Genomic DNA, 12,699 nt, shown 5'->3' on the forward strand with positions numbered 1-12,699 from the left:
TCCAAAGAAAAGTTAAAACTATTTTTGCAACTTCAGAAGTTATTACAAAATTTTTGAGTAGGTTCAATAGGTAAATGGGCCCTATATACCCCATAGTTACTTCTTTCCTTTTCTATGGCCTCGTAACCTGTAGTGACCTTTAGGGACAATAACCATAAGCAAAAGAGTGAGATAATTAAAGTCAACAGTTAGGCATATTTTTTGCATTTTAAATATGTTGCTTCATAAGAGAAGCGAGCTGAATAGTATATTTTTTTAACTTTAGATCTTTCAATTAGTATCCAGGCTCTTAGACAGTTTGTTCTAAAACCAAAATAAGTGAAGAAAAAATAGAGAATTAATGATATAGAAATTACTGTTCCTATAAAATTCAACTGTGGATACTTGACATATTAGAAAATTTAGTTATTGCTCTTAAAATATTGGTCTATTATATATTTGGATGCTCTACAACAGCTTAATATCTTTCTTATATTGTGGCACCCAAACCTGTTCCCAGCACTCGAGGTGAGGCTAACATTAACAAAACTGTTTTGTTGTCATGAACAAATGCAGCTGGACCAAAATTGTCTCCAAGGCTCAGCTTCATCAAAGGAATCATCACCATAAAGTTCATCTTAGCAATACAACAGAGGATGTAGATCATCCTGGAAGGAAATGGAAAATGTCTATCAATTTATTTCAGAATAAATAATACAGACTTACACCACAGAATGTCTTTCCACCTGTTTAATATTTCAACAGATACAGAACATCACTATTGCACACATTTACCCTTAGCATTGCTGAGTACAAAAAAAATATAAACCTTAAAATGTACATGTCATCTGCAATAATAAAAAATTTAGATAATATTTAATGACCTATGCATAGTTTTCAGCAGAATTATAGGGGAGCTGATAAAGCAATGAACTAAAGTAGGCATTCCCTTCACTTCAAAGTAGCTGAAGCATCTCTTTTCAGGTTTATCATGCTTTTATAAGTCTGTTATATCAATAGTTTAAAATTACATATTTTAAATATTTTAAAATTAAAATGGTTGGCTGAAAATGTCACAGTACCTTCTTTCAAATACTAGTATCCAAGAAGACTGATTAGTGACAGGGCTCACTGCAGAATCAAAACAAAGCATAAAAGGAACATTTCAGAACTTTATTCCTCCCAAAGTATGACTTATTTTTCTCTTTTGTACTTTCAGCTGAAATCGGATTTAGACAAGCAGGATGGCAACTTAAAATACATTTTGATTGGGGAGGGAGCTGGAAACATTTTTTACATCAATGAATATAATGGCAAAATTTATGTAACACAAAAGCTGGATCGAGAAAAGAAACCTTTCTACACTCTAAGAGCACAAGCAATTAACAGGAGCACTCAGCTTCCTGTTGAACCTGAATCAGAATTTATCATCAAGGTTCGAGATGTCAATGACAACGCACCACAGTTCTTGAATGGACCTTATGTGGCCAGTGTTCCAGAGATGTCACCTGAAGGTATGATATGTTGTGAACCAAACTCTATTTCCTAATTTTTTCTAGATAGCTGTGTTGATATAAAATCTTAATAGCATATTTTACATGCTGCCTCTCAGTAAGAAGGAAGCAAATTGTTTTATATCTCTGGAAATTTGCAAAGGTAAATTCTTAACTTGAAGGTTGTAAATACCTCTACTTAGCATTCTTGTTTTTAAATATTTAAGTACCTACATCTATCTAAGTCCTTTTACAGATTCTGGATACACACTTGGATTGACTATAGACATTTGTCTTTCCCATCAGTGATTCAGCCTTGAAACCTGCACTTGTTTAAAAATATAACATTCCCAGTCAAAATAGGTAGAGTACTAGAGCCAGTTGCAAAGAAAATGTGATGGCCATCCTCACTTTCTGCATGTTGCCTACCTATTTACACTGCCAAGCCTCTTTCCTATCAGTCAGCTTCTCTTTGTTTGGATAAGATTGTGTGCAGTAAAGGACTGCCTTCTGATTTCCTAAGTACATGAACTGTAATTTTCCAGTCAAGAGGAAAAACTTCATCCCTGTACCTCTTCTTTCACACTTTCACGTGACCAGAAGATCTGCACTAAGATCTGTCATGTGTCTGGAAACTTAATATAACAAATGCAAAGCAAAGTCAATATCTGACAAATATAGGTGTATATATGCATCTTGTGTACATACACATATGCATTCATAATATGTGTACATATATGTTTAAAGCCTTCAAAAACCCCTAAGTGTGAATACAGCTGATGTAAAAAGGCATGTTATAGATATCTCCAACTAACTATCTTCAAAATCAAAGGAAAACTGGATTCTTCAAATCTTACAGAAAGGATCCCAGTAATCCTTTAAATTTATATGCCTACCTCTTTTGGTTATTTCCTTTGCAATTGATATTGAAAAGAAATTTAAATATTGTGCTGCTTTAAATGGTATGAATCAATGAGGTCATTAATGTAATAGCATCAGTGATCATAAAGAATTTTAAAAACTATGTTTCATTAAGCATTATCTGCTCAACTTTTAGAGCAGGATATGTGAATATTTGACAGAAAGCCATAACCTTTATCTTCTTATACCAGCCAGGATAGCAGTTGAAAGGAAAGGATATTCATGCCTGGTGTTTAATCCAAAGTGGGGTTAGCATCCTGATTTCTGCCAGGAAGCAGCAGCTCACCATCACTACCAGCGACAGCTACAAAAAACATGCATTTGATCAGTTTATTTGCTAGTGACCCTGCTTATACCACCTTCTACCAGGGAAATCACTTCTTATTGTTTCTTCACTGCCACTTTCTTCTGTGTAGACAGACTTAATTCTGCATCTGACCTCTTGGTCAAATAACTTTTTCTAACATAATCAGTTGCTTGTTCAGAGGGTTTTCTAGCTTTTGTATCTTGCTCATTTACTCAGGCTTGGGGACAAGAAAATAGGTGTCTTGTCAAGGACCTCTGCATTTTTATTTCTTTTGTGCTCATAGTAAAAATGAGGACAGTTCATTGTCTAGAATTATCTGGGAGTGCACAAATTTAGGACTTTGGTAAGTCCTTCCTTTTTTTTTTTTCCCCTGTGGTAAAGCATGGTTTATAGGCCACTTAGTCTCTTTTAAAAATGTTTTTAAATTACTGATTATTTATTATGTCTTCATTTATACTCACAGAGACTTGTAACCATTCACACAAGTCTATGAACAACTGAATTTCTTCCATTTTATCTTTCTGTCTTTATGATGGCTATATGAAAAAAATAAAGAAATATAGTCAGGTAGGGTGGTACTTAAGGCCAAAATCAACAGTAATCTTTTCCCATATACCTGTTTCTCACCTGAAACCGTCAACAACCAGTTGACAAATGAGAAATTTCACTCTATACTGCCTTGACTTTGCTATAAAGAGATACACTAAAAATGAAAGGCTCAGTTGTCTTTGTCCACTCTCTTGTGTCATCTATTATATATTTACATTCCTAAAATACGGTATCATGTCAGCATAAGATTAATTAAGCTGCAGAAAATGTAATTTACTTTGTGATATTCCTGTAATATTATAAATGAAAGCTATTCCAGTGAAATATAGAAACATATGAAATGAAAATAAAAGTTAAAAAATCAGAAGTAACACCATGTCTCATTTGTCAGAATGGTTGAAAAATGAAGCAAGACCCCTGTTTGCCTTCTCTCTCAGACACAGACTTCCTGAAATAGTAAACTCACAGATTTACGACCATCCAGTGTATGATACATGAATCCAGGTCATACAGGATCTTAAAATATTTTCTGCATTACTGCTTCTACACTTGACTCTCTATCACTAATACCATAGCTATTCCAGAGATCATTCTTTCACCTACTTCTTACATGGAGACACTACTGGAATACTAATGTGTATATCTGGAATAAACAATGCAAGCAGAGTGTATACCTTGATAGTTGTCAGCTCCAAAACATGAAATAACTGAGCCACACACCATGAGTACTTCTTGGTGCTCACTTACCCTGCTTCTCAAAAGGTAGGAACTGCACTACTGAGGTGAAAACTGTTTCAGTGTGCATTCTAAACCAACATTACCAGGAAATTTATAAACTCATAGCAGAGAAAAAGAGTGACCCACCGAAATTTGCAGTATTGGTATCATAGTGGTTGCAACAAGTGCTTTTCTTCCAGTAAACTAAAACATACTCTTGCATATTAAGGGATGACGAACAGAATTCTTTTAAGTGATATAGTGCAATAGAGAGGCTTTCCCTTTGCTCTGTTTCTCTAGCTTCTGTTCAGCTCACTGATGCTCAATCTCCTAATAACTTCATCACCAAAAACACTCTTAGGAAGTGTGGTCAGTACTTGGGAAAGCAGGTCACTGCTAGTGCACATTTTGTCTGGAACTAAGAAAGCAAGTACGGAATAATTCAGAGCTGGTCACTTGCTTCAGAGAACCACAGCAAAAAGAGAAAATAGACCCAAATAACTTTGCCTGAAGTTAGTTACAAGTATGAATATATATACTAATGTGCCAACAAATTAGAATACATTTTAATTCTTTATTAGCTCTCTTTTATCTTCAGCACTAAATTTTATTAGGGTTTTATATGCTAGTATCACAGTAAATGAAAAGCATGTCAGCAAATGGACTCTTTTCTGAGAACACAGGACTCCGCTTTACCCTCAGGCATTTGGTACGATTTTACACTAAGTGTCTTCCTTATAGCTGTTAAACTTGTACAAATGCAGTATATCTGATGGAGTGGTTAGGAGCCAGATGCAATAATCTATCAGTACTTAATGTCTTTATAGATCTCAAGCTCTAGTTAGAAAAATGAATAGCTATTTGCCATATGAGGGCCCCATAGTATACCTAATGGGCTGCAGCTTTTAAATGGCACTACTATGTTTTGTGCAAGAAGGGTAAAACCAAGGCAGAGATACAAAGCAGCAGTTTACCTTAAAAAAAGCTAATCAAAAAGTTCAGTTGACATTTATATCACATGATGCTTGCAAGATCAGGACTAGGACTTTGGGGTTTCTTAATTTTTGGGGATGTGTGCAGTTATATATTAATTTAATGTTTTAAAATATATCATTTGTATCTGTTAAATTATTCTTCTCACAGTCATGTAGTTACAAATAATGTTTTTTTGGGAGTTTTTTAGTACAGAATATTAACACTGCAATTTCTGTCACTCAACTACAAATGTTAGGTAAATATGATTCCATTCTGAAAATGGTTTGAATTGGGTTTTGGGGTTTTTTTTTGTGGTTTTTGCTTTTTTTGTTGTTGTTATTCTCTTTTTTTTTTTTTGGGGGGGGGGTGGGTTTTGTTAGGGTTTTGTTTCAGGTTTTTTTAGTTCATTTTGGTGGATCGTTTTTTCTGATGCCTAAATTTATAAAGAAATACAGATTTCATGGAAGTGAAAAATTAAAAACTGAGAAAGTATTCTAAAGCCAGGGTAATATTTTTCTTCTGCTTACTACATAGCCCATACTTAACATAGAGGTTCATGTAGTTATCACAAAATCTTTTTTCTAAAAAAATGTTAGAAATGATAGACTGCTCTTTACATGGTCTCATGTCACCCCAATTTAGAAATAAATAGTCTTCTTCTTGAGAGTGCAGGATATTTCTTCCCTCCAGGTCAGCTCCCTCTTTACTACATTCCTTTTGACTATTCATCTTTCCATTAATTACATCCACCAGCTGCATCCCACTGACTCCAACTGGACAAGGCCCTTACTTCTGCATTCTGAAATACTCTAGAAGAGTTAACAGACAAGAATAAAAGTGTTCTTGGGTCCCAGACAAGAAGGAAATGCTGGATTAGGTTCAACATTTCTTTATAATGCTTAGAAACTGTGCGGAAAATAAATCTACCTTTAAATGTGTGAGATGCGCAAAAGCTGTAATGATAACTCTGAAGTCCTATATATGTTGGATTTTATTCCTGATTTACTAAATATGATGCTGTAAATAAGTCCATTTCTAAACATGATTGTGGACACTTGAGTTTGTTTAGTAGAAAATGGCATTCATGGCAGAGTAAACCTGTTGGATCATCTGTAGTTCTTGATCCCTTCCTAACTAGCAATTTTTTTTTCAAAGCAACTCTGTTCTAGTCATGCTAAATTTTCTTAGAGGAAGAAATTTTCTGTGATTGTGAGAGCAATTTTCATAGATCACAGCTGATATGAAGTTAACAGTTGTATAGCTGAAGATTCCATTTACTCTTCAGTCTTACTAAAGAAATCTGTTATCTCTGAGGCATATATGTGCCCTGATTAAATATGAATCTTCAATTTTATCTTTAGCATTTCTCCATAGCAATAAGATCTGTATATATATGTTTATGTATCTATACACATATCTAAAACACACATAAACATCAGATATTTGATATTGTAGGTGGGTTTTGAAGGACATATAAGTCCAAAATTTGGTGGGAATTAGTAACAGTTTAGTTTACTCTCTGCCTGAGAGAAGATAACATGCATTATGGAATCACTTCAAGTGCTGCTGAATAAATTGAGAGAAAATGCAAAAAAAAAATTATTGAAATAAATTTAATATTTAATTTAGCATATCCTTATATGAGAAAGCCTTTTTCATTTCTATTTGAAAATAAAACTATTTAACTGCTAGAAAACCCAGCAATTATTGTAATTTGGGTTTTTTGGGACAAATATCAACTTTGCTTTTGTCATCAAAAAGTGTATTTCTGGTTGTCATGGGTTAGCAAAGCATAGTCTCGGAAGTGATGTTCTTGCAAAGGGGTTCTTACAGCTCCTCTGTAACCTGACAGAACCTATCAGCTGGCCAGTTTGAATATGGACAATTTTTTAAGCCACTTAAAATTCTGACTGCTTCTGTGAACCACACTTAAGAATAGACAAACCCCAGGCAGAGCCTCTCTCTCTCGTTTCCAGCGCTGGGACAGGTGGCTGCGGGCCCTGTGCGGGGGCCAGCGGGCCCAGCCCAGGCCCTGCTCGGGCCAGGCCGGGCCGGGCCACAGCCATCCTGGAGCCGATGGGCCCTGTTCCACCCATGGAATGCCCCCCTCCCCTCCCCCCCACAGCCCTGCTGTGGGCAGCCAGAGCGGCTCGGCTCCCCCTCTCCAGTGTGGCCAAGATTCAGCCGAAAGCTGCCCACCACTGTCTGGCAAAGATCATGCGACCAACATAGATAAGCGAAATTCCAGCTGCAAGGCCTGGGTGAGATTAACCCTTTTAGTGCTATGAAGAGCTGAAAACCTGAGGGAAGATAAAGAGGAGATGCTTAAAGCTGAAATTCTGTTGTAAAGCTATGATATATCAGAGTATCCCACTGTAATTTCATGAAGGCATGGGGGGTGGAGCGTTCAAACTGTACTTGTGAGCAAAAGCACCTGCGCCGAGATAGGCAGATGCTGAAGCAGCTGTAATTTCATGAGAAGTTTGAACAGGGAGAGATGGAAGCGATGAGGACTTTTGCTCCAAATGGGAAAGGAGAAAACCTCAGTTCCTAGAGATGCTCCCAGAGATAGTCCTAGAGATGAAGATGAGGAGGACCCTTTGCTCCCAGGGAAGGAGAAGGGCCTCTGTTCTTAGAGATTAAATGCTCCCAGAGATGGGACGGGTGAAGAGAACTTTTGTTTCTGAACAGCTCAACCTTAAAATTGTACCCCAGTAATTCAAGAGTGGACCCTCAAAAGCAGTTGTGGGAAAAGCTGCAAGTCGGGGAAGGGACTCATATGCGAGCAGAGAACCAACCTGGGTGGCTGTCTCGTTGTGATGTTTTCATAGCATGGGCAAGAGAGACTCTTCTTCCTAAACGGACTGAACAAGGTTATTATGCAAGTAGTAAACAGACTGAACATCTTAAGGGTTGTCTTTTTACATTGTCAGTGGGAGAAGGGAGAAAGGTGGGGGGGAGGAGAAGTGTTCTGAAGGTGTGGTATGATTTTTTTTCTTTTCCCTCTTTTAGGTCTGCTAATAAACTTCTTTATATTCTTTCAAGTTTGGTGCCTGCTTTGCTTTTCTCCTAATTCTTATCTCACAGAAGGTAAACAGTAATGAGTATTTTAGACCAAACCACTACACTGGTCTAACTCCTTGCACTCCATATTTTCTTCTTCTTCTTTTCTCCTGCAGCATGACTATACTGCTGTACTGATAAGCAGGTGCAACTGTGTGAACATATGCCAGAAATTTTTAGAAAGTAGCTTGATTTCCTGCTGTTCCTCACAAGAAGTGATATTTGTATTCTAATTCAGAATCTAGGTGAGGAAAAGAGACAAAAATAATTATTACCTTACAAAATGATCTTACTGTGGATATTTTTTTTTCCAAGGACAGTCATAGTGATGGTGCCATGAGATTGCTGTCAATCTTCTATCTAGGATATAAACAGCTTCCCATCGAAGAAGAAATCAAGCTCTGCAGTTTGATTCCACCGTGTTTTGGCACTGGAATTTCTGCCATGAGTTTTGTACTGGGACAAGCTCATTAAAGACTCAAGGATAAAAAAATTTATTGTAGCCTTGTTCTTGGCTGCTTTGCTTGTTAACAATTAATTTCTTTATCACCAGTGGACCTGCTGGTGATAAAGTAACTGTGTTTTCTTATTCCTATGGGAATCTTCCATAAAATACTTTGAAAAATATACAAGAGGAGGAGAAACAATTTGCTTTGCTCCATTCACATATTAGGAAATAGGCATGATATATGTAGTATTTTAAGCTACATAAATGTAGTGCTGAAAAATCATATACTATTTACTTTTATTTTAATTGAAAATTTGAATGCAACAAGAATAGCTGCTGAGGAAATATCTTCCCTTTTTGATGATAAATATTGCTAGGTGCCTTTTGCTCCTGTAAATTTTTAGGACTGTTTATTAATGTAACTGTTATGCTAAAAGGTTTTTAAAGAGTTTATGTTCTGTAATTATGAGAAAATTTATACAAGAAGAAAACAAACATAATCTATTTTATTTTTCCTTGAGGTACTTCGGTTACACAGGTAACAGCTACAGATGCTGATGATCCTTCTTATGGGAATGGTGCTCGTCTGCTTTACAGTCTCGTTCAGGGACAGCCTTATTTCTCTGTGGAGCCAAAGACAGGTACTACAAATGAATTTGTAACTTGACAACATTCATAAACTAGTAAGATGGATGAAAGCAAAATTTTCTTTCTTGATTTCAACACAAAGATCAACTGATACCACCCCACACTCTTACATCCCTGCTTAGTTCCTAGATTTGAAGAAAATCAATTTCTTCTTTCCCATAGGATAATGAAATTCTTGCTCTCTAGAATATCCAAACTTTATTTAGCAAATTATCTTGTTAGAATAAAGAGTTGGATTCTGAATATCCCATTCAATAAATTAACCTAGGGACACTTCCCAATTAACAGCTCTATGACACATCATGTGATATTTCTATCTGTGTGTTGGAGAAACCACAGATATTTGACATCCCTCCAAAAACCAAATTTCTGAGATAGTTATATATGATAGAGGAAATATATGGAGTATTCTGCTCCCCAGAACTCTAAATATACAGAATGGATTTGACATACAGCATACTTGCTACCTTGAGTACCTATTCCCTGTATTAGGACAACTGTGCTGTGCACAGTCTAAAATGTAAATTCATAACTGGGTCCAGTGATAAATTTTATACCCATATTATACTAGAGCCCCATGTCAGATGTTGAGAAAAAAATGAGACTTATATGCTATTATACCATACTTTTTATTTTTAGGGGTCATAAGAATGGCTTCTCAAATGGATAGAGAAACAAAAGATCAGTATTTAGTCATCATCCAAGCCAAAGATATGGTTGGGCAACCAGGAGCATTTTCTGCAACAGCCACTGTTACCATCAACCTCTCTGACATCAATGACAATCCACCTAAATTTCAACAGCGTGAGTACAGGTTTCTTACTGTAATGGAAGTCTTGAGGAAATTTAGATCCACTGTAGCTCTGTTAGGTTTGCTGGTAGGTCTTTTTAGAGCAGGGCTGTGCTTTGACTTCAGCATACAGCTGTAAAAAAGTAAAATAATGGGGAAAAAAATTCCTCACAAAAGCTCAAAAACCAAGAGGAAAAGAAGACCTATCATTGCAAAAGATCTCAAGCCTGCTGGTTTTACTTACCACTAGACTTTGGAGACAAATTACTAAACTGCTTTCCTTATAATTTGTACTACCTCAGCCTAAAATCTGGAAAATGGGATATTTAGCACCATTTTCACTCACCTTCTTTCTTCTTTTCCTCTCTTCCTTTTTTCTGACAGATACTATAAACTTTTTGGCAAATGATGTGAGCCTCTCTGTCCAGGTAGTTTCTAGTAGATGTGGGAGCGGCTTATTGGGCTACCAGGAAAAAACTGTGCTGTTGGGAAGTGCTGCCCTCCACTGTTTTTTACCCTGTTCGTTCATAGTGTTGGAATGGACCTTTAAATGCCATCTAGTCCAAACCTTCTTCAGCGGGCAGAGATGCCCAGAGCCACATTCAAACTGACCTAGAATTTTTTCACGGATGGGGCATTCACCATCTCTCTGGGCAACCTCTGCCAGTGTTTCATCACCCTCATAGTAAAAAAAATGTTTCTTATATCTAATCTAATCCTTCCCTCCTTCAGTTTAAAACCATTACCTCATGTCCTTTGCTCTATACACTGCTGAAGTAGGCCTGAGAGCGGAGGACTCCCAAGGGGGAAGATTGTCCTGCCCTTCAGCCAAGATCGATACAATGCCAGATTATGTCCATTGCTCTAGTAAAAGGTGGAGGCTTTTCCCAGCTCTCTGAGACGCTCAAGCTACAGCACTTATTAACCATGGCACATCACTAAACTTTGCCAGTATTTGTTTCTTTAGGACTCTACTACATGAGTGTCTCTGAAGAGGCTCCCGTGGGCACCACCGTAGGCAAAGTCTTTGCAGAAGACAGCGACATAGGGGACAATGCAGCCATGGACTATTTCATTGAAGGAGATAACTCAGATGTTTTTGACATCATTACTAACAATGAGACTCAAGAAGGAATTATCTTACTAAAAAAGGTGAGATTCCAGAAACTTAAAAAAAAAAATCTCTAAATATCTGAAAGAAATTCCTCAAGCAAGTTGGATGTGTAAAAAAGGCCTATTGCTTTGGATTCTACTATTTTTTTTTTTCCTCTGGGCTTTGTGATTGGATTGGAATATTATGAGGGATAAAAAGAAAAATGTTTTTCTTTCTGTTTACATTTTTGACTCATTGCTATTATTGCTAAATATAATAGTGACAATCAGAGTATCTTAATGTTATCCCTTGCTGTGCAACACATTGTATCTCATTGTGAGAAAATTTTCTATCTCTTCCATGCATCATCTTTAAAGTCTTTATCAGTAGATTTCAAACAACCTCACCTCACTTCCAACACCTCCTCCTAAGTGAAACAAGAATTTATTACTGTATTAGATAGTGGAGTTTTTGTTATGACATAGCTTTGAAAAGATATTAAACCCAATCAAAAATACCAGTTTATAAATTAAGAAATTTAATATTCTTTGATGCTGTGTAATTTATTTTGGAATCACACAGGAAGAGTCATCTCAGGGATCATCTGAAATGAAGATAGAGTTCAATAGCCTAGTGAAATCTAGGACTCTGAAGAATTAAACGCTATAAGTGTGAGAGTTTTTTTGGTTTTGTTTTGGTGTTTTTCTGTTTGTTTTGTAGGGTTTTTTTAGTTCAGGAAGCTATTTACTTAGTGGGTCTTTTGTTTATATATATATATATAATGTATATTTCAGTAGATAAAGACTATCTAAAATAATAATGTAACTATGTGTTATTAGAGGCGACATTCTATGGAAATTCTTTTTTACAGTGTTGTTTGTAGCATTAAAGCCAGCGTGAAATGTGAAATATGAAAGCACACAAGCACAGTTTAATTTTAAAGTGTTTTTAACATAAAAAAGAAACCTTAGAATTAACTACTTTTAGAAGTAACAATTTTTTTAAACATTCCCAAAAGAATTATAGCATTAGTTTTTCTTTAACCTCACACCATTTATTGAACTATATTTAATTTAAATATGAAGAAAGAAATATTCCCAATCTCACTTTCTTTCTTGACAGAGAGTGGATTATGAGAGCAAAAGGAGATACAGTATTCAAGCAAAAGCTGTAAACAGATACATTGATGAGCAATTTTTGAAAGAAGGACCATTCGAAGATACAACCATTGTCAAAATCAATGTGGAAGATGCTGATGAGCCTCCAGTTTTCACCTCGGAGAACTATGTGATGGAGACTGCTGAAGGAGCGATGAGTGGCTCACTGGTGGGGGTTGTAACTGCTAGAGATCCAGATTATGATGACAGTCCAGTCAGGTACCCGTCTTAAAATGTGAACAGGCCTCAAATGTAGATGCAGGTGGTATTTCCAAAGGGTATTTCTGTTCCTTACCATGGCTCATAATTACAGTTAATCGTGTTTTCACTGCGATAGCCAAGGTTATTGCAGATGTCATAGTTTAACCCACATAGGCAGATAAGGACCCTACAGGTATTTGCTCACTCCCTCATCCACTGGGATGCAAGAGAGAATTGAAAGCATAAAGTTGTGAAAACTCGTGAGTTCAGATAAAGAGAGGTGTTCATTATCATTTTTAATAATATATCAAAAAAAAAAAGAAAATAATAATAATAGTACCAAAGAAAATAACAGAGG

General features: G+C 36.2%; 1 protein-coding gene across 7 annotated transcripts in view; it reads left to right on the forward strand.

The window, feature by feature from the left end:
• CDH19 (cadherin 19) overlaps positions 1 to 12,699 on the forward strand; it is a 116,797-nt gene that overhangs the window by 78,129 nt on the left and 25,969 nt on the right. For 5 of the 7 annotated variants that reach the window (XM_032121301.1, XM_032121283.1, XM_032121268.1 and 2 more), the window contains 6 exons: positions 1,199 to 1,493; positions 7,954 to 8,031; positions 8,974 to 9,093; positions 9,740 to 9,904; positions 10,858 to 11,042; positions 12,106 to 12,359. In XM_032121301.1, coding sequence (XP_031977192.1) covers positions 1,199 to 1,493; positions 7,954 to 8,031; positions 8,974 to 9,093; positions 9,740 to 9,904; positions 10,858 to 11,042; positions 12,106 to 12,359 — 1,097 coding nt within the window. The remainder of the gene's footprint in view (positions 1 to 1,198; positions 1,494 to 7,953; positions 8,032 to 8,973; positions 9,094 to 9,739; positions 9,905 to 10,857; positions 11,043 to 12,105; positions 12,360 to 12,699) is intronic. The other 2 variants (XM_032121310.1, XM_032121317.1) reach the window with 1 other exon arrangement.

This window comes from Corvus moneduloides, chromosome 1, assembly GCF_009650955.1.
Source record: "Corvus moneduloides isolate bCorMon1 chromosome 1, bCorMon1.pri, whole genome shotgun sequence".
In the NCBI taxonomy this organism is placed as follows: Eukaryota; Metazoa; Chordata; class Aves; order Passeriformes; family Corvidae; genus Corvus; species Corvus moneduloides.